The sequence below is a fragment of the Ochotona curzoniae genome, unplaced genomic scaffold (genome assembly GCF_017591425.1).
Source record: "Ochotona curzoniae isolate NIBS_2020 unplaced genomic scaffold, NIBS_Ocur_1.0 contig_3190, whole genome shotgun sequence".
In the NCBI taxonomy this organism is placed as follows: domain Eukaryota; kingdom Metazoa; phylum Chordata; class Mammalia; order Lagomorpha; family Ochotonidae; genus Ochotona; species Ochotona curzoniae.
Window position 1 is genome coordinate 11,479,282 of NW_024465751.1, and position 26,138 is coordinate 11,505,419.

A 26,138-nucleotide genomic window follows, 5' to 3' on the forward strand; every position below is an offset into this window, starting at 1 on the left:
CCCCTTGCAATATGAAATTAATTACTTCACCAAACTTCCCTCCGTGAAATGTGATACACATATTGTCCTTGTGAGGGTCGGCTGCGGGTCTCTTGGGAAAACCAAATTACACAGATGGACAGAGCTGACAGTACACACATTGGCTCCTGCTGGAAACATCATTATGGATGGCATTATACACATTGGTGTCTCGAATGTGATGTGATGTAGGCAGGGCTCCATCTGTACAGGGAGTGAGAGATAATACAAGGAAATAAATCATAAATATTCCTGGAAGGTACATTTGGAGTCTCTGCAGAGGAAGAAACTAATTTTTCCCCTAAAGAGTCAAAAATTCAGTTACAAGGGTACTTCAAAAACTTTGTAAGAAAATAGGATTAAAAGATAAGCTTATTTTCAAATAGAAAAAAATTGAAATCCATGCATTCTTTTTCATGTAATAGGCATATAAAAAGAGAACCACCACCGCCCCCCATAATCGGGGGCACTAAAACGGTTTAAGATTAAAATAATCTTAAACATGTCAAGAGTAGGAAATAAGAGGTGCTAATTAGGAACTCGTTTCTCCTGATATACTCCAGCTCTAACAGACTTCAATATTCCTCCTCATGGTTTAAGTACTGTCCTGTTCTCGGATTTCTTCTTTGGGGTAATAATCATCTTTTTAGCTGCCCCTATATGGTTAATAAAATGCATGATCTATTTTAATGCTTATATCACATTTTTGTTATTGTAATGGCCTGTTATTAATAATTTCACCATGGATAAATCTCAAAAGAATACATTGAGTAAAATAAACCAGACATGCACACCAAAAATACATGTGGTATGCTTCTATTTATAGACTATTGTGGAATCAGCAAATCTTGTCAGAAATCGGGTCAATGACTGTTTTGTGGTAGGGGGAGGTAGTGAATGAGAAACAAGGGCGGTGTCTCGGCTGATGAAAATCTTCTGTGTCCTTTTTCAAACAGAAATATATGCTTAATATCTAACATTTCGATCTGGAAATTGCATCTAATTTTTAAAAAATAGTATTTCTGTGGAATGTGTGTGTATGTGTGTGTGTGTGAGAGAGAGAGAGAGAGAGGCTGAAAGAAAGATTAAACTGGTTGTTTATGCTCATGCATGTGCAAGACAGTATTGCACCTGAACTCACATGATCTTATGTCCAGACTTTCACTCTAAAGCAATGTCCAATAATTCTAATATACACATTGCTCCAAAATTGGGGTCAGTGCACTTTCAGATGCTGTTTTTTCAAGGCAATAGAGATAGATTTCTGAAACCACAAGAGTTGTACCCTCAAAGAATGAATAGAAAGGGACTAGCATCACAGATCCAGAGCCGGTGTGATGGTTAATGCGGAGTGCTGGACCCTAAAGCCTCATATTAGGTGTGTGATGTTGGGCACGTGAAACTACCTCAGCCTCAGCTTCTTCAAATATGAAACCAATTGAAATCAAGCATACATGTGGCTAGTCATGGACAGCTCGATGGTGTATGTGAATCGTCAGTTCAATGTTTCCCATTACTGTTCTCAAAGGTAGTGGTTTACAGAAGCAATAAATGTGCCTATGATATGAACACGTTTAATGTGTCATGACAATGTCTTCCATGGTGAGGTTTTTCTGTTAGGTACTTTTTTTCTAAATGTCCACATAATTTATCATCACATTAAAGAAACTCATAGGAAATTGAAGTTCTGTATCTCTGTCCTGTTTGTTTGGCAGCAGGTGTTGCTCAGAAGTTTGGGGTTGTGTGACTCTCGAGCACTGCTGGAATGTGTTATGTATTTCTATGTTCTGGCAGAAAATGCATCCAAGTGTAATTGACTTATACATCTGCAGTTCCGTGAACTCTGTGAATCACTGAAGCATGTCTTGATGCTTATAAATGATTGCAGACCTAGAAGGAACTATTTCTTAGAAGTAATCAGGAAATTATGCATCAGGGTGTGGGTGGACTTGCTTAAAGAGAAGATTCCATTTAGGAAGTATTTGGTCATTTTTCAAGGATTAAAAGCAGGAAAAAGGAAAGAATTCCTTTCTGTTCTTTTGAAATGTGACTAACAGAATAAACTGCTTTGATGGTAAAACTTTCCTTCTCCATGTTGTCTGTGTTATTATAGATAGCATATTAGGCCATACATGTTTGAGTATTTATCAGATCACTCCTTAGCCTGCTCAGGTCACAAATTCTGCATTGACTTTACTCTTGCCCATCAAGGTAAAATATTTAGAGAAGCATTGTCTGCTGAAATGAACAGAAAAAAGAATGAAGTTGGGGCTTATAGACCAGTCTGAACTCCTGGCTCCAAGGCACCGGAGCACACGCATAGTTACTGCTTGCACGATGCCTTTGTGTGGACGGAAGCCTGGAGGTTCAGTTACAGGATGACATGAGTAAGTTCACATTCTCTAACTCACAGCCAGACTGCTCATTTAACATGTGTTCTGAGGGAACCTTGGGACTTGGGGGTTTTGTACCTTATTTTAGGGCAACAAAATTTAGGAAGTATAAAGATGTTTAGGACTTATGTGACATTTAAAGGTGTTGATTATACGCTGATAGTCCAAATCCTCTTTCAGCCCTTAGAAAACTGTTAAGTTCACATACCTAAGAAATCGTCCTCTCACCCTATTAAGCACTTGTCTATCAGCAACAACATGAAATGCAAAATTAACAAAGGGGTGACAAAGAGGGGTTGGATAAAAATAGCAAAATATAGTTTAACATAATAGGATCAGCAATTCCGTAGGACAGTGGGACAACTGTGGATCTGCAGCAGTATATACGTAGTGTATGAACAGCTGGAATCAAGAGCCTAATAGGCTCCAAACATGGAGAAATGGAGGGGGGTGGGGATGCTGATTGCCCAGTTTAATCACTTTACATCATATGCTTCTGTTGAGATGTTACACAGTGCCCATTAGAGATGTACACGTTACCAAGTTATTTTTAAATAAAGAAAAAATACCTGAAATATTTTTTCAGGCTCTCGCCCAAACCATCTTGTTGAAACTTTGTATTTTCTGCAGACAGTACTTGGATTCCAATGTTCTGCTACAGTCAGTAGTTTGTCTCTTCAACGGCTCAGCAAGACTTTCGCTTTGGGTTCTTGTTTAGTTTTAAGGTTGTTTAGAATGTTCACATCCCATGTCCCAGTGCCAGAGTTTGAGTCCCAGCTCTCTTTCCAATAGAGCTTCCCTTCAGTGCACACACTGGGGAACATCAAGTAATGACCCGAGTGCTCAGACCCCTCCCACCCAGTTGGGTGACTGTATTGAATTCCAGACTCCTCACTTTGATCTTGCCCTAAGCAGCTGTTTTGGACTTTTGGAGAATCAACAAGTTAATGAAAATCTCAAATTATTTGTCTATTTCTGTTTCTCCCACTGCATTTCAAATGAGTGAAAACAAATATTTTGTATTTACATAGCACATGCAAATATGCCCTAAAATATTTTCTGGAAATTGTTTTGAGATTCTTATTGCTACCTTGCCAGACTTACCCTTTAGAACACATCTGAACATAGGTTACAATCTGATTTAATGTTTCTAACCAATACAGGTGCTTCCGTTTATTAGCCCCCATTTTGCAAATGCAGGAGTTGAGGCTTTGGGAGGTCAAAAAAGGTTTCAAAAAGCCATTTGTGGAGCAGTAAGGAGGATGAACCAAACTGGTCTGATTCAAAGTCTGTATTCTTCTAGCTGAGCTATGCTAGTTCTTGAATAAACCAATAGGTTTCCTGTTTAGTTTGCGCTTTTCCTCCAGTACCCACAGCATCCTCTTTCTACTGCGCAGCTCCAAGATTAGATCAGAGAACACAGTGTTTTAGAGTAAGAGGAGAGTTTTAGGTCATCGCTTCAATTCAACAGCTCCTTCCATCTTCAGCTTTGACCTTGGCCTTTTGTCCTCTGGGTTGGTCCTCACATGTCTGCAAAGAAGGTTGGAAAAGGGAGCAGAAGTGGATAACTTATAATAAAAGAAAAATCACTAAGATTACAGACCCTAAAAAGCCTCAAGAGTGTTCTATGCCCTTGCTCTTGTTCTCTGTATTGGTTTCTTGGGTGTAAAGAGCGAAGCAAACTATCATTATGGTTTACGTTGTTTTTCTATATAGCAGACACTTTAGATATATATTTGGTTTAATTAATACATGTAACAATGCAAAGGCATTAGTAATTTTTTTTGTTCTTTCACAGAGAAAGGGAGACATAGAAAGTGAGAGACCTCCCATCTACTGATTCACTACCCAGATGGCCGCAATAGCCAGTGCTGGGCCAGGCGAAAGCCAAGAGCCAGGAATTTCATCTGAATTTCCCACATAGGTGGCTGTGGCTCACATATTTGGGCCATCTTTTACCCACTTTTCCCAGTCCTTTAGCATGGAGCTAGGTGGCAAGTAGAGCAGGCCAGACATGAACTGGTGTCCATCTGAGGTGCCAGCATAGCAGACAGCTGCTTCACCTGCTGTATAACAGTGCTGGCCCTCATTTTCCCCTCCTTGCAAGAAAGCGCTTCTCAGGCTTAGAAAGCTTAAACACCTTGTCCATGATCTCACAGCACTTTGGAGACTGAAGATTTTAACGTAAATCTGATTTCAAATGGCTGGTTAGCACAGCCCAGTAGGGAAAAGAAAGGGCTTTGGACCCAAATACAGGTTTGTATTTTACACCCTGACTTTGAGGATATTGAGCCTTCTACATCCTCTTCTGTTTGTGGTATGTATGAACTCTATGTCACAAGATTACTGTGAGAATTAAAGGACATTATTCAGGTAAAAGCTTGGCTATTCTGTTAGCACGCTGGATGTGCTAACTGCTATAATTGTTAGGGTGCACCCCTCCCACTGGGACTGTGATGAAGCTATACCCTCGTTCTAGAGCTGCAGACTCCCAGCTACTGTCCATTGACCTTTGTCTCCGCTTGGATGTTCCTTCCCCATATCAAACTTGACAACCCCGCAACTGAAATAGCTCACTCGCATAACCCAAGCCTGCACCGCTTCCCATATTGTTTATCTATGTATCTATTTATTTATTTATTTATCCTTTCTAATTATATCAGTGATTACCTAATTAACCAAGGTGGTTAAAATCCCCAACTTTATAGATAAGGAAGCTGAAAAATAATAGCGGGCTAAATGATTTGCTAACCACCACAAAGAGAATTGGGACCCCAGCTCTGATGAAAATGTAGGCAATCTCTTCCACTCCCACCTTCCTTTTTGCCTCTCACTTACTCATTCAGGTTTTGCTTTTTTTGAGCTTTTCAGTTCTTATGCCTTGTACTGCCTCTTGTCTCTAACATGGCCCACACATGGAGATACCAGAGAGTGTTACTATTTCTGTCTGTCCTGATTCTCAAGGAGAAGCTTGTAAAGCTTGTACATTGAGAATGCCCCATGTCCCTTTGTTTTTTTTCCATGGTGGATATTCTCTATCGAATGTGGGAAGGTATCTTCCACTTCTGCCAAGAACTGTGTGTCCTTGTCTTACTCTTTCTGTTAGAGATTATAAAATGTGAAATAATTTTTTCTCATGTAAGTGATCATACGTTTTTCTAATTTTATAAGTAGACTAAATAAATGATTTTATATAAATACATATGACCATGAATACAAAAATAAATAATATATTTTCTAGTGTTTAAGCAATCTATAGTATTCACATAGTTCATACTTAGTCATGCCCCACTGCGGTCTTTCTGTGGTATGGGCCTTACTTTGCTTACATTTTCTTTTGCAGCTTTGCATTTATCTTTATGAATGAAGTGGGCTGGAAGTTTTCCTTTATGAAGTTCTGCTTCTCTATTTTTGTTACTGAAGTTATGTTGGCTTCATGGTCTTAATTGAAGAGCCTCTTTCTATTTTACAAATTTTTAATTATTTTCCTCTACTTCAACTACAGAGAACAGAGGGAGATCTTTCCTATCCTGGTTCGCTACACAAATGTGAGCAAAGGCTGGGTTGTGTCAGGCTGAAATCTGGAGCTCAAGACTCAACCTAGACCCGCCTAGGTGGGTGACAGGGACTCAGTACTGTTGGAGCCACCGTGGCCTCTTGCCTTCCAGGGTGCACATTTCCAGGAAGCTACATTGAAAGTAGAACTCTAACCCAAACACACTAATATGGGATGTGGGCATTGCAGATGGTGCCTTAATCTCTATACCAAATGTGCACTCCAGCCTCTTTCTTCAGTCTCTGACATAATTTAAGATTTCAAAGAGTTGGTCTTTCAAAACTGGAAGAATTAATATAAATTGGTTCTGTGGCTTTCTCTGTGAGAAGAATTTTAACCTGTGTTTCTGTCCCTTTAAAAGGTAACAAGACTGTGTTCTCTGTTTCTATTCATGTTAGTTTCAGTAAGTCTATTTTTTTCTAGGAATCTGCGAATTCCATTTTCAGCTATTGTATCTCAATGTTCTTTCCCGATTCATGTATGCTGATTTTCTGTCCCCTTTTCATTGCACTCTGTGTCATAGAGGTTTGTGTTTCAGTATTTCCTATACAACCTTTAGATGTCTCCCTTTTGGCAGCTGTAGACTATTCTGATGATTTACATTCTGATATAATTATTGCTGCATGATATGTGTAATCCTCCACCTTTTATCTGTAGATTTTCCCAGCGTAAGCAGCAACTCATTGCTCAGTAGGCACAGATATCTAACCCTTCTCTACATGTCGCTTAAACTACTTAGACTGTTACAGCTGTGGCTATGGAAAAAGATTTTCAGATTACGTTCAAAAGCTCCATATGCAGTGCTTATGTGAGGTACAATATTTAAACTTTCTGAATCTCAATTTTCCCACATTTTTAATTGCTACATTTTTCTATAGGTTTATGTATTTTAGAAAAGCAATTATATTGACTCTTCCTGAAGCTCACCCAGCATTGCTGCCTTATTCCATTGGAAAAAATCCTTGCCATGTTGACTGCTTAGAGTCACGGGGAGGTTCTGAAAGTTCGGAGTTAAATCCTGTGAGATCTGATGTCTGACAGCCATGTCAAGAAGGGCAGTGAGGCACCTTAAGCACCTTCATCTAATTCTTGGACACTCTTTTCTGAAACAGTAATCCAAGAAAAGTTTGTCCTCTAGGAGAAAAACTGTTGTTGAGGTCATGAGAATTGGGTTTAGGTCAGTTCCATAAATACATGTTCTGTTGTGCAAGACATACTTATGTATATGGTGTGTTGTAAGAGGGTAGAATTCGGTGAAGGAAGTTGCTAGCCCCTCTTTTGTAAACAGGAGTTTATTTGGGCTTCCCATTCTGGTCAAGGGACTTCACCTGGAAATAGCCTTCTTGCTTGTTGACTCTTGTGTAGTGCTTGGCATCACATGTAAATATGTGTGTGTGTGTGTGTGTGTGTGTGTGTGTGTGTGTGTGTGTGTCTATTCTCTGATGTCTCTTTCTCTCTTCTTACAAAGCTATCAGACTCCAAACATGGAGGTTCTGCCATGAGAACCTTTCTGTGGTCCTAAATGCCTTTCAAAGGCCACAGTTCTATATATCAGAACTGAATGAGGTTTCCTCCCGTTTACTAACTCACAATAGGGATTGACTTCCAACATGGATATTGTAGGGAAAAAACCACATGCATAGCGTAAGTAAAATCCAGATGAAGCAAGGAGTATGTAGTTTTGGCCTCCTGCTAGTTTTATGGAACCCACTGTTTAAATGCTGCCCCTCACCATCTTCCTTATGCTCAGGCACTTCTGTGCTTAGCTTGGGTCTACAGCACATACAGTCTAAGTTGTAGAAGTAATTGCTTTTGCCTGAATCTGTCCCTGATAGTGATATTTTGTTCGTATAATATGGTCTCTTTATGACTCTGGGCTTCTGTTACTGGAAAGCAGCTAGCACTTACTGAACCCCAAGTCTGATATTTAGGATGCTAGTGCCAAGCGACATCTAAAATAAGAGTTTTTTTTCTCCTTGGATACCTGTAAAGAGGAAGCTAGAGAAGAAATTTCTGCATTGTGATGTACATCACATTCACAAGATGATTGATTTTTATCTAGTAATAAGTGAGTAAAAAAATATGGAGTTGCATATTCAGCCATCCTTTCTGCCTATTACTTCCTTGTTTTAAATTTTAGGGTATAGCCGTTTAAATAGCTACTAATTTCTCTCAAAGAACAGCAATTATTTATGAAGGTAAAAAGGCTAGCTGGCAAATAGTTGGGGAACCATTTGTGTCATTAATCCATGTCCTGTTGGTTCATATTAGTATTAGATAAATAATCTTTGGGTTATGGTTGCATATACTGAATGATATTCTGTAGTAATGTCCACGTTTTCCGTTTATACACTGGTTTTTCATGCATAATTATACCATCTTCACAAGTAGAAATTTCTGTGTCCTACTGAGCGGCATCACGCAATATCTGGTGTACATGACACCCAGAGTTGAGTGTGAATTTACGTGCTAAGAATGAATAATGAAATGATACTTGCAAGTATTTATGATTTTAATGGTTTTAGAGTTATAGAAGAGATGAGTGTGCTATCTATGCATTTGCTCATTGAAATCTCACAGTGGCAGGATCAGCAACAGTGTGGCAGTAGCATTTAGTGTGCCAGGGGTGTGTGAGGAACTATTTTGTTGTTAGGGCTTTGGCCATATCTAATAAAGCTACTTAATGCTTGTAGCAATCCCATGAAATAGGTACTGTTACTAGCGAATGAAGACAAAGAAATAAAGAGAGATTACATGCCCTGCTCAAAGAAAACCAACTTGTAAGTAAACGATTTGGAATTTAAACCAAGGTACTCCAGTTCTGGAGCTGTTAAATTCAACTCCTATGGTTGTCGTGATTCTCCGAGGAATATGATGTTTTTCTCATTTTTCATTTGAGTCTAAGACTCAATAGCTTGACAAACTGTCCCTTGTCACGTAGTTACTATGTAACTAATAAGTATGTAATAATGAAGAAATGTACAGAACGAGTTTACCTGATAATAAAGCTGAGAACTGACCTAATTAGATTGGAATCTTTGGATTAGGCACTGTAATTAACTGCATTCCAGAAGGAATCACAGAGAATGAAAACTTGAAGAGATTTAAGAAACAAGCTGCTATTCTGCATGCTAGACCCCTCTGCAGTAATGACTAGGAAATAGCAATCAGGTTCCCACTGAATGTTACTGGGAAGTCATCACCTCACAATTTTTTCTTATGTTCAACTCAAATCTTAGTACTATAATTTGCATTCATTCACTGTTATTCTGCAGAGGTACACAAAATGAGTTAAACTCAATAGTTATTTAGGCCTTCGCTTGTTTAGATGAATAAACCTGAATAATGGTAGCTGACAATTGCAGTGTTGCTGTGCCAAATTGTAATCTCAAAACCATCTTATGAGATGGATCAGAGAACTGACTCATGCGTAGACAGGGATTGGCTTAGGACTGCTGAGATGACTCATGGAAGAGCTAGGGTTTAGACTCCAGCAGCTGGACACAGAGCTTAGGCACTTAGCCTCTGTGGTCATGATGCCTCTCATTCCATAGATTCTTCCCTTATCTCTTGATCCTATCAACAGCCAACCACCCTCTCCACTTTCCTTAAATATTGTCCATCCGATCAGGGCTTCAGGAATGAGCTGACCGTGAAGGGAAAGAAAGGAACTGTCCTCAACTCTTCTAGACACTGTGCTACAGTCAGCAGAGCACAGCACAATGATACTTTATCACAGCAACCAGACAATGAACAGCCCCAGAGCCTTCCTTTACATGAACTGTTCACAACACAATTCTATCAAACATGTGACAATAATTTTTGTCTTAATTTTTTAATACACAGTGGCAGAGCTTTCTGTCTGACTCCTATTGCATTTCCTCAGTTTCAGCCTCTGGGAAAGTGTTATTTATTTATTTATTTATTTATTTATTTATTTATTTATTCATAGGCAGATAGATGGACAGAAAGATAAGGACAGAATTCCTCTCCAAGTATTCACAAGACTGGGAATGGACTAAGCAGAAGTTGGGATCTGGAAAATTACTCCAGGTCTTCCATGTGAGTGGCAGAAACCCAACTACATGAGCCATTCCTGTAATCAGTAGTTGAGACTGGGGTTTGAAACCTGGCACTTTGATGTAGGATGCAGGCCTAGCAACTGGTGCTTTCATCTCTATGCCAAATGCCCAACTTCTATGTGAAACTCTTAAGATGTTAAATTTGTCATCTAACACATTGGGTACTCCTGCGCATAGGTATCTTGAAACCTAAAGTAGTGAAATCAACACTCATTTCAAATCTTATCTATAAGGTTCACCTTAACACATTTGTTCTTTAATGGAATGTAGACCAACAGTTCTCCAATATGCAGAGGCTAAGGTAGCTTGTTCTGTTGATACCAACACAACATCACAGAATGGGAAAGCTGTAAGGGCAAGAAGTTCATTTAGGTGCCCAGGTTTGGCCCAAGGTCAAGAGGCTGAGCCTGGTGGTTGCCTCCTTGCTGGAAGATTCCTGAGGCAGCACAAGGAATCACATAAAAATGTGTGTGTGTGTGTGTGCGTGCGTGTGTGTGTGTGTGTTTATGTCCTTGGGCATCTCTCTGTCTCTTATTGGAAAGCCTCCAGTTTGCCATCCTGGAGGCTTCACTGTGATGGCCTTAACTCATTCTAATTACCTCCCAAAGGTTCTGGATCAAAACAGCACATTTGAATGAAGTTTCTACTCTCTTCACAGTTCACAATGAGGATGAAATATCAGCATGAGTTTTGGAGGAGGAAAAAAATCTCATTTACACTATAGCAGAGGCCAATTCAACAATGTACCCATAGTTGCAGCCCCTGCCTCTCCTGGCTTGTCTTTTCTTTGTGGCGCCAAACACATGTATCAGTTTAAAATAGACTGAAATCAAAATATGACAAAGAGAAAGATCACTGTGGAGGCATGATTTCTAGAAATTTGTGGTTAGAGAAACATTTGGTCACATGTAGAGGAAGCTTCCAGGAGTCAAGGAAGAGTCTGTGGAGTGATTCCAAGTGGGGGCTTTGGGGTTGCACCATCTCACTCCCAGCCTCAGCTCCAAACATTGCTCAGGCATGAGAGCAGGCACGTCACTTCCCTACTCCCTGCCACAGTGCCTTTGCTTATAAACTTAGGCATAACAATGCATCTACTTTGAGAATATAAATTGTTTAATTGTTCTTAAAAGAGCTGTATACTCCACACATTCCCAGGGCATGGCAAGCAGTCAATAATTGCTCCATATTGGTACTGTTCCAACCCTGGAGCTGTGGACAAGGACCAGTGAATTACTCTGGGAGCTTCAAGAGACCCAAGTCCACTAGAGTGTGTCCCTTTCAGAGCAGTGGCTTATCATTTATTTAATAATTCTACCCCTCCCACAACGAGCACTTGTATACTGAAATACAAGAACCAAAAAAGAGCCAGTCTGTCTTGCTTACTGTGATAACACCAACACTCCAGACCCTCCCATAGCAAGACCTCATTAAACATTTGTTGAACTGATAAATAATCAATAGGCTTCGGTTGGTTGCAGGATTACCTTTGGGAGTGGATACTTTTCCTGGGCTCACTGGCTTACTCTGGTGGCAATGTTCTTGATTTGTTAAAGAACTAAGTAAATTATTTAAAATAGAGTACTTTGGGGGAGGTATTCTTTTACTTGAAGGTCAATGATGTCTCGAGAAATTCACAATCAGTATGTTATTCTCCTGAATCCACATACAAGAATCTAGCCCCTTCTTACAAAGTGCCCTTGTGACCTCTTAAGAACCTTCATGGACCAACCTAACAAAGTTAACGTGAAATAAATATTGGTAAGAGAAGGAAAAATATGAATCTTCTAGACAGTGCTGCCAAACCAAAGAAAAGCGCACTTGAGATTGTCATCTCAGCATAAGCTTATCTTCATGTATTATTAGGTGCCTGTAGATCTTGGTTAGATTCAGGAGACACATCTGCCCTAGCCTTTTGTCTAAAATTTGGCATGCATTTTAATAAGGTTGTTTGCTCGTGATGACACAAATAGCAAGATGAGATCAGACTTATTCTTTCTTATGCTGTTAGAAGCAGCAGCTTCCCAAGGAATCATACAATGTTTGAAGGGTACAGACTTCATTTCCCTTCTTTGACAGGTGAGGAAAATGAGATTGGAGAGGTGAAGTGACTTGCCCAAGGCTGGGGAGCTGGTTAGAACTAAAGTCGTAATCCTGGTCCCAGGCTCCCTAGACCAATTCTCTTTCCACTACACCATTCTGCCTTCTGAGAGATTCACTGGAGGTTTAAGAAACTGGTATTACCTTTTTCATCACTCCTTAGACCTTTTAGATTCCCCTGGCATCTTTCCTTTCTGTGATGACTTAGAAAAATGCCATTAAGGGGAAGCATTTTGTTAGCAAATTCTGCTGTCTTCAGCCTGTCCCCTACCTGAATGTTTTGCAGATCTGAACACTCAGGTTTCTTGCTTCTTACTGATCTTCGTTTCCCTGAAACATTGTGTTTTCATCTTTCAGAGTAATGAAGTATTCCTTGGCTTCCTGTAATCTGGAAATCCCCTTTTTGTTTTATTTGTTATTATTTTATTTTTTAAAGAAAATGTGAACATTATTTCACAGTGGCCTTCTGGTTCCTTAGAAACCAGCCTGGCAGGAGAGTTGATTGGATTTGCCTAAAGCATTTCCTCATTAGTAGCTTATGTGTGCTTTTTTTTCCCCCAAATGTCATCTGGCTGCCCAACAAAGATTTGATTGTGGCAACTTGGAGAATTAGCAAACTTGGGCTTTATTGTACATTCTTTTGAAAACCTTACAACTGCCTGTCCATCAAATGAACTGCCAACATATTGCAAGTGATTTGGTGGATTATCGGTTTGAAGAACGTTGCTTAACTGCTCTCCTCCCCTTTATTTGCAACTAAAGATTGGAATTTTAATTGCTCAACTACAGTTTTTGATTCAGGATGCCCAGAAAGGGCATGCTTTATTAATTAGTTCTGATTATTAAGCACTGTGAACTGGGCCTGGCTGCCTCTTGATCAGTTTCAACAGCTCTTTGCCTGAAATTGCTGTCTGTAAGCACACGGAGGTGTAATTATGCAGGCATTGGCAATTCAGTTCAGCCAGGTTAAACCCTCTATTATGAATACATATTGTGGTGTCTTAAAAGGTGTTTATTGAAACGCCATAGTTTAACAGTTCAAGCTTACAAAATTAAGCTCTTATGTTACAGGCAACAGTCTCTTAATTGAATGTTTTCTCCTAAGACATAGAAACATTGCTTCAAAACACACACACACACACACACACGCATACAGACACATCCAATTAGTACAAAATAAGGATAGTGACAGACAGAAATACTTTGGCTTAAAAACAGGAGTTTGGAACTTACCAGTCTACCTTCGCCTTGGTTGTGTAACTTACGTCTTGTTATGTGTCTATGGTAGAATGGGGATGATCATGCTGGCATCCTCAGGTTTAGTGAGTTTCAAATGAGATAGGAGGCCTGATATAATGGCTCAACTGGCTAATCCTCTCCTTGCAAGCACCAGGATCTCTTATGGGCACTGGTTGAGGCTATTTGGGGAATAAACCAGCAGATGAAAGATCTTTCTTTTTGCCTTTCCTTCTCTCTATAAATCTGCCCTCTCAGAAATAAATGATACAACTTTTAAAACTCAAGTCAATTGAGGCAGTACACAAAAGAGACTTAAAGAATGAGAAACATGGACATAGATTTACTTGCATTTGTATGCTATCACATTCGGTTAAACTTTGAACAAATTAGGGATGTCTCCCTGTGGCAAAAGCCCCACACTGTCCCCTAATATCTGTTTGTTTGTTTGTTTGTTTGTTTGTTTCTTCTTCTATGGCCATAACCTCCTCTAACTACTGATTTTTAGCCATGTGGTTGTAGGGTGACTATGCATAGTAAGAAGAACATTTGTTTTCCAACCAGAGGAAGCCATGTAATCTTTGGCTTATAATCCGATTTCGTATGTCAGTCTAAAAAGTGCTCTTCATGGAGGAAAGGTGTTATGCTCTTTGCTTCTTCCTCCTCTCTCATAATGGGAATTTGGTCTTTTTGTTATAATGTATATACATACATATATATGTTTGTTTGTTTGTTTGTTTGAAATGTAGAGTGACAGATTGAGAAGGGCAGTGTGAGAGCGAGAGAAATCTTCCATCCACAAATGACTATAACAACCTGATTTGGACTAGGCCAAAACCAGAATCCAGGAACTTCATGGCAATTTCGCAGGCTCAGGTCCATCTTCCGTTGCCTTCCCAAGCGCGTTAACAGGAAGCTGGATTAGATACGCAGTAACTGGGACTCGGGTTGGCACTCTGATAGGGAAGGTGCACATCCCAAAGGGCAGCTCACTCCGCTGAGCCACAACGCTAGACCGTACGAACGTGGTCTAGATGTTTGGAGGGCAAGAACCATTTTTGATTCATTAGATGGCATGCTAGGGAAACAGTAGAAGGGGAGTAAAACTATGATTCCTTGCCAGCTTCAAGGAGCAGAGCATCCCCAGCCACCCATTTAGTTCACTCTAGACTTTTGCCAAATGTGTAGCCAACCTGTGTATTCTTCAGTACATGAATTTTGGGTTCCTATTGCAGTCAAATCGAGTCTTAGACCAGTTTTGCCTCCAGGAATTAGATGATAGTCTCATTGTGTTGATAATCGTGTGCACAGATCTCAGGATCCTAGGGCAAAGAGAACCATGACAGTGTTTGACATACTCTGTCCTTCTTATGAACAGCACTGCTTCCCTACCCACAAACATGGCTACACAGCCCTCTCCATCAGGATACCCAGCCCCAGACCTCGACTGCTTGACCCTAGAATTAAGCCTGTGGCTGATGGCCAAACCCTGTGCAAGTTACTTAGAATCCTTTCCAGCAAAAAGGGATATTTTGACAATTTTTTTTTTACTTCCTCTGGCCCAGAAATCATGAGAGTTTTGGAAAAAGACAATAAGAATTTTGCTGTGATTTCTTTGCTATGTAAAAAAGGCAAATTTCTGCGTTTTTGTCCCTTACCAAAAATAAGCAAGCATGCGGAACATGGGGGCTCTAAGTAGAGCTGTGTTGTGTACTCTCCCTGAGGACAACGATGATAACCTGTGACCTCTTGTATCTGCTTTAATTCGGACACATATTTTCTGGTAGTGCCAGAGATTTTGAGACTCATTCCGTGATTTGCTAAGAGTTTCTCGCAACACTTGCAGAAGACAGAGGTGACATCTGAAGCTTTCAGACGATGCCGTTTCTGAGAAAAGCAAAGCCTTTAAGCCCACTCCGTGGAGAAAACAGAGCACATTACTTTTGTCCTAATAGTAAAGTTCACGGGCATTGTTCAGTAAAACAGGTTTCTTGAGTGTGTGTGTTGTGGTGGTATCAGGAGAATTGTTAAGCTCTGCCATCCTCTGCTCTTTTGGGGCTCCAGTTAAATCTATACTAGTCCTTTGCACTTCATTTTTCACGTTTCTTGCTGTTTCATATGTTCTGTCTTTATGTATCATTGTCTTACAAAAATATCCTTTATTTTTATCTGTCATTCAGTAATTGCTTTTCTGACCTAACTGGATTTGCTGCTACTAATAAAAGTAAACATTCTGTCTTTTTGCCAGGTTCCATCAGTTTCTGGAAGCTTACTAGTCGCTCTGCGATAGGTGTGGTCCTTATTGCTATCAGTTCTTGTTCATGACACCTTAATCTTTGGATGTGACATTTTCTTGATTTACTGCTTGTTTATTCTGCTTGAAAAGGGTTCCTAGAGATTTCTAAAAGCCTAGAATGAAGTTCCTAGAAAAGGTTTGCATTTCATTCTTCAAAAATTCTCAGAGACTTTCTGAGTTGGCCACCTCCTTAAACCAGCGCCTATAAAACTGTACTACATAATACAATGTAAGGAACAATAAAAAAAAAAAAAAAAAAAAAAAAAAGATTTCACACAAGCAGCCACGCCATCTCCTTACTTCTCTTCTTTTGTAAATGAAACTTCTTTTAATCAAGGACTGTTTTTAATCACTTCTCATAATCCTCAAACTTTTGACTGGCCATTTTTGGCTGATTGAACGAATGAATTAATTCTTCCATTTTACATGAAAACTTCTATGCTTTTAATTTCAGTGGATAAACCCTGCTTTGTACAGTCTTATTCACCATGAGGTGTGCTTTTTTCAAGGCATTGCGGTGTGTTCAGATTTTTTCTTTGTAAACTCCTCTACTGCTGTGCCACGTAGGGAGTGCTTATTTGGTGGATACTCCAGATTCCCATTTGCTACATTTTTCATGCTTCTGTGCTTGAAGAAGAGGATTCCTGGAATTGTTCACACCTAACATGTATGTTTAAAATAAGTCTTGTGTATCTCTACCAGTCATCCCCAAGGATCTTAAGAACATGTGTCCGTATTCTAATATCTTGTCCCAATCTCACTTTCTAGTTCTCACTAAAGCTGATCTTTGATTCTGCCATATAGACCATTTTGAATGTCATTACTGCCGATAAAATAAGACCCAAATCTGTTAGCTGTGCCCTGATGTGTGTAATAGTAAATTGCAAAGCATGATCTACATAAAGTCGCCAATATTCACAAGAAAGGGACTGATCTTAAGAAGCATTTCCTTTTAAGAGCTTGGAAAGAATGGCAATTTATTCTTGTATTACTGTTTACGCATAGACACCTAATTAAAAAACTATAACTTATCCACATCTTCTAAAAACTTTAAGTTTCATTTTGTGGAACATAGGACTCTAAATGTTCATTGTGAAGCTTGAATGTGGGTAGACGTATAAACTCTCATTCAATAACTAGCATATCAAGTATGTAAGAAATGCTCCTTCTCTATAATAACTCCTAGTTGAGGCCGAAGTTTCCTTCCCCATGAAATTGCAAATATTGTGCATCAGAGTGTATTATATAAAGGAAAGATTGCTGTTCTTCTTTCTAATTCTTAAAATCCATGCTGCCCTTTAGGACAGGTTGCAATGCCACCTTGTCCATGAAGGATCCCCTCCTTCTTGAACCATTAATCCACAACTTCAACAAGGGGACAATAATGAAGTCAGAAGAAAATCTTAAACACATCATAGCTGATACTTGATTTTCAAGTATATTAAGGAGTATAATTCTACAGTGTACAGAGCTATGCAGTGTTCTATCTTCTACTAAATGGTTTTAGAGGGAAAAAAAAAACTTCAAAAGGAGCTTCCTCTGGATTTCCCATGTGGGTATCAAGTCCAAGCCTTTGGGCCATCCTGTGCTGTGTTTTCAGGCAACAAGCAGAGAGCTAGATGGGAAGTGGCACCCATATGAGGTCCCAGAATGTGCAAAGCAAGAATTTAGTCACTGAACCGTCATCCCAGACCCAATTGTTGTGTTTTTTATAACTGTGATGGAGTAAGAGCACCCCAGTAGGAGCACATGTCCATATTGCATATATTTGGATATTGTGAACTTGACCATCTTCCATGTTCCTGGATTCATTATTATTCACACAGATTCTCACAAGTTTGTTTGATTTTTAATTCTAGTTATAAAATTTTAAATTTTCTAGTTATAAAATTGGAAAAAAAAAACCTCCTTTATTGTCTGCTTTGGCTTGCCTGTATTCCCAAAAAATTGAACTTGTGTCTTGGGTTGGCACCTCTGTAGCCTCTCAGACCTGGTAGCTTCTTTTGGACCAAGAGCAGTTTCCCAAAGAAGAGAGCAGCTCTGAATTGTTCTCAATCAATCCACAGTAGCTGGAAATTGATAAAAGGAACATAAGTGGGGCACCAAGACCAGATTTGAAAGGCAGATTTACAGAAAGATGGACTGAGTGAAAGATCTTCTACCGGTTCACTCTCAAATGGCCTCAATGGCCAGAACTGAGCTAATCCAAAGCCAGAAATCAGGAGCTTCTTTTGGGTCTCCCATATGGGTGCAGGGGTCCAGATATTTGAGCCATCCACTGCTGCTTTCCCAAGCCATAAGCAGGGAGCTGGGTCAGAAGTGGAGCAGTTAGAACATGAATCATCACCTTAGAGGATGCTGGTACTACAGATAGGGGCTTAACCCACTAAATAATACTGAGGCAAACATGTTAAAGAGCAGAATGGTAGTTTGTCCCACTTGTCTTTAAGATCTCATAAACATATGCATATAGCTAAATATTAAAATGCTATAAAAGGTTAATGAATAGTCAAAATCTTCTTCCTCATCATCTTCACTTGCATTTCCACTTCCCAAAGCTACCTATTGTTGATGTCTTCCTGTATGTCACTCCTAGTCGTACTAATTGTATTTGTGCTAGTATGCTTATTATTTTCCACACAAAGATAAGCTGTAGGTTGCTGTAGGTTACTTGGTTTTTCTACAAATCTTCAACTTTGTTTTCCTTTTTACTTCAACACATCAGTTTACCTCATTTTAAAAATGTATGTTTTACAACTTATGTAACCTGTCTTATTTTCAGCTCTCAAAGGCGGTGCTTTTACTATTATGGATTTATGCCACTATAGACATGTGCTTTATTTGTATTTTTTTGTATATATATATTTTTTTTGTAGCACCATTAAATTGAAAACGTTATCCTTGCTTCCCAAAAGAAAAGCAGTGTTCTTGAGGGTGAGTGTACCTGCCAGCATTCTGCCTTTTACAGAGTCAGGTGTTGTTTAGAAAGTTGTGCTTCCTCTCTCTGTGTACTTGTTTCTACCCCGTTTTTAGCAGCATGAGAGTGTCTACATGAGAAACACAAAAGCTGTCCCCACTGTACAAACCCAGAAGCGAATCTCCACTGTAGAGCATTATAATAGCAAGCTCTAGGACCCGTATTTGTACATCATTTAAATAATAGGATAATTATGTGGAGAGGGACAGACCATCTGAATCTTCTTCAGACTTACAGAGGTTCAGTATGAAGACCTCATGCAGAGGAAGGCCCTTTTAAAAGCACAGTGAGAGGTTTCAGAAGTCCCGCCTGGAGGTACTGGAAAGTAGTCGTTGTGTTTCTCTTGCAGTGAAGTACATGCGGGAAGCCACTCCTTACGTGAAGAAAGGATCGCCCGTGTCAGAGATAGGATGGGAAACGCCACCGCCGGAATCCCCTCGGTTAGGGGGCAGCTCCTCAGACCCTCTGTCGTCACAGCCCTTCTCCTTCCATAGAGACCGGAAAAGCATCCCCCTCAAAATGTGCTATGTCACACGGAGTATGGCCTTGGCTGACCCTGAGAACAGGTAAGGAGAACCAAAAAATTCTTAGTATCTCAGCAGCAACTTGGCCTTGAAGTGAAAAGAGAGCCTCTATTCAGATTCTGAAAACATTCGTAATATCCAAGATTAATTTTGGTCCTGGAAACGGGTGGAGCATCTTGGAAGTAGATCTTGAGTGTCTGAGCTTGACCAGAGTCAGTCTGCTAATATTAATTGCACAAGTTTTCTAGAACACTAGGGCTTAGTTTTGTCATGAGGTTAATTGACGGAAGTATCTTTGTAAGAATTAAATGGGAAAATGTACATGAAATGCCTAGCACTGCAAACCTTTTGTGAATAGGAACTATTGTGGTTACAGTCAGTGTTTAACATTTAGCAACTTCGCCTCTCTAACCTTCATAGATCACCAGTGTGTTTTCAGGGAGTTCAAGTCCTAAAGCTATTTTCTACTATAATTCTCTTTGTGTTCAAGAGAGGCAAAGGAATACATTCAGTCCAAGCCTGGAGAGCCATTTCCCAAATCTGTTCATGTGCATGCCACAGGGTAGACCAATCAGCTAAGATGCATGGCACATATTAGAAGTCCAGTTAAGAGAAATTACATATTTGGGATCGCTCTTCTCTGAAAGTGTTAATTTAACTCATCAAACAACAACAACAAACAGCAAAAGTAAGTTGGAGGAAAATGAGAGGTATACAGAAAGAGGCAGAATTGAGTTAGCAAATGGGGAATCTTTGGTGACCTGTGCATCTTATTAAAGCATTAAAAATAGATCCTACTCTACTGGTTATTATTTCTGGCAAATGGAAAGACAGCTGCAACTCATTAAATAGAAATATTTAAGTAGGTTCAAAGTTGCTGATACAAATAAGCCAAATGGAAGGAAGTAAAAAAGAAAGTCACTTCTTGGGTCCAGCTCAATGTTTTTTTCGTTCTCATCTCGGTAAGCTTACGCTAAGGAGCTGCTCGGGTTCTAGTGGCTCCAACCAGCTGCATGATTTTACTGATCCAGTTTCCCTGCTCCTTGTATGTCAGTTGTTTGTACATAAAGAGCAGCTGGTTGCACAAGAGGACTAGCAAGTTTCAGCAAAAGAGGAGACAGCATACAGATGGGAAAGAGGCATAGATATCCACTCCCACCTTGCTGTATGTTCTCTCCCCCTTGATGATTTCGGCTGCTTTCCTGGACTACAGTCGATGTCTTGAATGCTGTGAGTTTTCGCTGGCCTCTTTCCAACACAATCAAATCCTTTCTCCCAAAGAATCCAAAATAGAAGGTTTCAGACATGGTGAGTTCACAATTGACAGTGTATCTTGTAGCAGCCATTAAACTGATTTAGACCTAAACTGCGAAGTGGTAACCTACAGGAAAACCAGCTCCTGGGTGCTTTTATATTGATCAGTGTAATGTTTTGAAGAAGTCAAAATTAGTTGCCATTTTAAATAATTTGGAAATTACACATTAAAAATGTTGGCTTTATTAGAAAGTTGGAAGAATCGATTAATTCCTTGTTGATGATCTTATGTAACTGATAATGTTATCCACATTGCTACAGGCAGGTATCCAATCTACCCGCAGAGGTTTCTCTTTGGCAAGGTTATTAACGCTACCTGTCAGTACTACCTTACACATACAGAATTCAAGTAGTGGTTCCATCCTTGTCACCATTCTACAGGTGAAAAATTGAGGCTCTCTGTCTACATGTCCAAAGTCAGATAGCTTGTGTAAAGTCTAACTGAGCCTCAAAACCTAGAGACTGGACCATTTCCAGGAAAACTGAGGAACCAAAGAATTTAAAAGTGATTCATACGTGGGAGAGTTTAAATAGATCATTTCTGGAGTTTCTTCCATCAGTGAGTTTACAAGCTCCTAAGTCATTTAAAAACATTAGACTTTCATCCAAAGACTGAAAACTCTGGTGTGTGTATCCACTCAGTAAAGAAGAATGAATTTTAGAGGTATGTGTCAATGGTCTTCTAGTCTTCCAATGATGAGTAACTGTACAGTTTTCCACGTGGGAGAGGGGCAGACCTGTCCACTAGAGAACCAGCAGGGCAGAATTGAAAATGAAAATCTGGCTAAGCCAGATGGCTTAAGAGGGGTCTTCAGGTCCCAGTGGAACCCAGACTTCTATCAATAAAATGTTGAACCTAAAGGAGGCTTGCCCATAGTTGAAGAAAAGAAGAAGAAAAAAAAAGCAAATGGTTTATGTACTTCTTGTATATGCTGAGTAGAGTCAGAAATATGGAATCTACAAAATCCAACTTTGTTCTAAAGTGACAGGAGATACATTTAACACTAAGTGATTTTAGAATGCGGAAAAATAAAAAAATACAAAGTAAATACAAGCTATCAACAACTAAAAGCATTGATTTTGATCTTGATACATGGTAAGGTGAAATACAGGCTGAATGTACAAAATAAGACAAGGAAGTACTGATTTATGCAGAAAACTTGAGTTTACAAGGAACTTGTAATAATAATGAATGTGTATCAACAGAGGCATAGCAGCAACCTTGATAGCAGAAAGAAAGAGTCAGAAACATGCTCATATTAGAAAATTTAATATATACCACTCTCAGTGCAAGCCAGAGTATTATAGGCCACAAGATAAGCAGGGATACAGAAGGCCCAATGGTGTAATTAATAAGACAGCTTTGGATATATTGCAGACTTTATAGTATGACAGTAGAGAATCTGCCTTATTTTCAAGTACACTGAGAACATTCGTAAAATTGGATATATATTTAACCACAAAGAAAATGCTGTAAGTTCCACAAGGTGGTAAAAGTGCAATAAAATTTGAAAATCAGTAAAAAAAGAAAATTACATAAAAGCTCTGTTAGATTTACTTTTTGTAATTTATTCATTTCCATTGTGTTTACAAGTTTGAGATAGGTGATGGATTGTTTTATTGATTTTCCATCACCTGTCCATTCTCCAAATGTCCACAGATTTGGGATTTGCCAAGGTTAGGAACCAAGATCCAGGAACTCGATCCATATCTCCTATGGTCGGCAGGGACCTAATTATTTAAGCTATCATCTGCTGCTTCTCAAGGTGTCTGTTAGCAGGTGGTTAAAATTAGAAGTGGATGGGCCCGGCGCAGTGGCGCAAGTGGTTAAGGTCCTCGCCTTGCACGCCCGGAATCCCATATGGGCGCCGGTTCTAATCCTGGCAGCCTCGCTTCCCTTCCAGCTCCCTGCCTGTGGCCTGGGAAAGCAGTCAAGGACGGCCCAAAGCTTTGGGACCCTGCACCTGCGTGGGAGACCTGGAAGAGGTTCCTGGCTTCGGATCAGCATAGTATCGGCTGTTGCGCTCACTTGGGGAGTGAATCATCGGATGGAAGATCTTCCTCTCTGTCTCTCCTCTCTGTATATCTGCCTTTCCAATAAATAATAATAATAAAAATAAAAATAAATAAAAATAGAAGTGGAGTCAGAACTCAAACCTAAGCACTCTGATATGGACTGTGGGTAACCTAAGTTGTTTCTATCCAACCTACCTTATCCCTGTCCTATCTAAAAAAAATTTCAGTTATTTATTTTTACTGGAAAGCCAAACTTATAGAGAGAAGGAGAGACACAGAGAAAGATCTTCCATTCACTGATTCACTGTCCAAGTAGACGCAATGGATAGAGCTGAGCCAATCAGGAGCCAGGAGCTTTATCTGGATCTCCCATTCTGAATCCCAAGACTTTGGACCATCCTTTATTGTTTTCCCAGGCCACAGGCAGGGAGCTGCATGGGAAGTGGAACAGCCGACATATGAGCTGGTGCCCATAGGGGATCCTGGTGCATGCAAGGAGAGGACATTAGTTACTGGGCTACCACACTGGACACCTGTGTATAAATTTTAAAAACTCTCCATAAAATAATTCTTGGAACAAAAAAGGAACAGCAACAAAACTCTACTGTTTCTTAAAGAAACTAGTAATCATGAAAAAAAAATAGATATTAAAAATTAAAAATAACAAGGAAAACAAGAGTATAGATTTTATATAGCTAGACCCATAGGATACTCTTAGTTCCTCCATATATTCATGAATTTAAGCAAGAATCTCATTTAATCCAAACAGCATATCAAGGTGCTAGGGATTGTGATCGTTATTGGATAGATGAGGAAATTTTTCTTAGAACTGAGAGTTAAAGCAAACTGTGGATTTAGGATTGAAATTGAAGTCTGGGTAATACCATGCCCAATTTTAGAAGCATTTCCCCCCATTGCCTCTGACTTCAACACATCACAGAAAAGTTCACCTCAACTGTACACACCTTTACCAGGAATTACTGGTCTCCTGGGTGCGTCAAGCTGAGGACAGGTGATGAATGCCCCAGCAACTACAAGCCAGAGTCCTTGGAGGATGGCAAGCAGCTACTTGCAGTTTGCATTTAAAATGCGAAAGTGCACCGTCTCAGATAGAAACAGGAATGGAACAGCAGGCAAGATTGCCGCTCTCTCTGTATAAAGGTCACACAGCAGGCATTGAATCCACAAGAATATGTCACTGCTGGTGGTTGACAATGATTACAACAATTATTATTCTGCCTCTAAATGCCTTGTTCTTCATATTTGGCTCTTCCCCTTTGCAACGACTGCTTTCATCCAGGCCACATCTCAGCCCCTCAGAGAACTTAGGTGTATTTCCTACCGTAGGCTTTGATTCTACTTTATACCTTTCATTTCGTCCTCCATCTGCTTTTCACCTAGCAAGCCAAGAAATTTGACCATTGGCTCCCTAACACAGATGCTAATGTCTAAATCTCTCAATATTGCCTAAGCTTCTGCTAGGTTTTGGTTTTTCCCAAACTGTCCAGTTTCTGCTTATCTCGGGCTTAATGCTCTAGCAACCCTTCATCAGTTAGACCACTTAGGTGATATCCCCCCAAAGTTCAGGTATCAGAAACCTAATCCCCAAATTCATATGCTGGTGGTATTAGGAGTGACTGGGTTCAGATGATATTGTAAAATTGTGGCCTCTTAGTAGTAGTGTCTTTGTTAGAGTAGGGAGACCTGAGCACCTGTGTTTTGTCTGCCCTGCTGTGCACTGCCCTCTTATGGTTAAGTTGAAGCAGGGGATTCTACAAGAAGCTGAGCAAATGTTGACACCACTCTCCTGGATCTCCCATTCTACAGAACTGTGAGCCAAAACAACTTCTGCTCTTCATAAGAAATTATCCAGTCTTGGGTATTTGTTGTAGCAACAGGGTCAGTTCCCAAGCTTCTTTTAGTTATCTTGTATTATCATTTTAATGCCCAAGATTTTGAGAATTTTTCTTAGTATAAAGTAGGCATCAAAATGGTTCTGTTTTTAACATTTTTTGTCTTTAAGAACTTATTTAAAGGGCATATTCCATTAAATATCTTTGAGAATAAGGTGATAAATAAAAACACAATTCTGTCTTGATAGACATGGAAAAGTTCAACAAACCAAGAGAACTCATCAAGCAAACGTGTTCCTGAATTGAGAGCAGCTGAACTAATGCGGACAGTTGACATAGCATTAGTCATTGCTAATGCACTACTATGGTTAAGTAGAGAGATGCAATCTTTCTTCAAAAACTCTATAGATCTCTATTTATGATGCCAGATAAAAAAAATTCACTGAATATTCTGTCCTATTTGAAATGGAAAAAGTCTGTTCAGGATGCAGTCAGAGTGACAGATGTGACCTGGAACGAGGTGGCTGTGCATCCTCAGCGCAGCACCTGGGTGTCAGTAAGGGAGCGTGAGAAATCTGAGCTAGTGGATCATGGCGTGGATCCAACTCTAAGAGGTTGAGTCACATTAACCTAACAGAACTCACTTAGAAGAACAGATCAAGTTATCAAACAGGCAGAAATGCTCCTGTGGGAGATCTAAACATCCTTCTAGCATACACCAACTATACTGTGAGGTAAATGTAAATCTAAGCATAATTCCAGAATACCAAGCACCTCAAACAATGTTGAATCCCCAGATGGCCTAAACAGTATCTTTCTCTATGTATGTAGATCTGATTTCCTGAAGTTGTTTCTGTACCTCCTACTTCAGAGTTTTAGATACACACCTGTTTTGCTGCACATTTATAGACCAATGGTTCTTTGGGACTACAAAAAAAAGAGTAATTATTTTAATACTTTAGCTTTATTTTCTTCTTTCCCTGTGTTTGGGGATACATTGTTGCCCCCACTAACACCACCACCACAAGTATCCACATACCTTATACGGGGCTCCCAGTTGAACTCGCTAAAATTTGAGTGCTGCTAACGTGTTCTCTATTTTAGTGCATCAACACTGAAGATTGATGAGGTGCTCAGATCTGTCTTGCACTTTCAGTAAACTCTCGTTTGTGAAAAGTGCTTCTCAATTTTGCTCTTGGTTGGCTTAAAAGTAAACTATTGATAAGAGGCCATGGTTGACATTCCATTCTGGAAATAAGAAAAATGTAACGGAATGCATAATGGTGTTACACTAAGTAGATACATTTAGAGTATCTATAGCAGAGATCTAAATGACTAAGTTTTAGCATCAATGAACAAAGCCGTATATTTGAAGTTAAATATTAGGGGTTTGAAAGTCCCAATCTGTCACTTTATTTTTTTTTTTAGGTAAGTGCTTCTCTTCCTAATTCCTAGATTCCTTTTCTGTTGCAGCCTGAATGTTGGTGTGCCTGCAAAATGTATGTGTTGGAGCCTAATATTCAATACTGTAGTATTATAACATGAAGCCTTTGGAATGTAATTAGGTTATGAAATTAATCCCTCCTGAATAGGGTTCATGGCCATGTGGAAGACTTTCAAGAGATTCAGCTTGCCTTGCCACTAGCAGAGATCACACAGAGACTGTGCTGGGGGGGGGGGATGTGTCCTCACTGGACGGCAAGTTTGCTAGGGCCTTGGACTCCCCAGCTTGAGAACTAGGAGTAATACTCTGAAAAACAAACAAAAATGACCTAG

General features: G+C 39.6%; 1 protein-coding gene across 2 annotated transcripts in view; it reads left to right on the top strand.

Annotated features, from left to right (window-relative positions):
* The window catches only part of SNTB1 (syntrophin beta 1), a 229,638-nt gene that overhangs the window by 81,520 nt on the left and 121,980 nt on the right, over positions 1-26,138 (top strand). For both annotated transcript variants that reach the window (XM_040979364.1, XM_040979363.1), the window contains exon 2: positions 19,005-19,221. In XM_040979364.1, the coding sequence (XP_040835298.1) occupies positions 19,005-19,221 (217 nt within the window). The remainder of the gene's footprint in view (positions 1-19,004; positions 19,222-26,138) is intronic.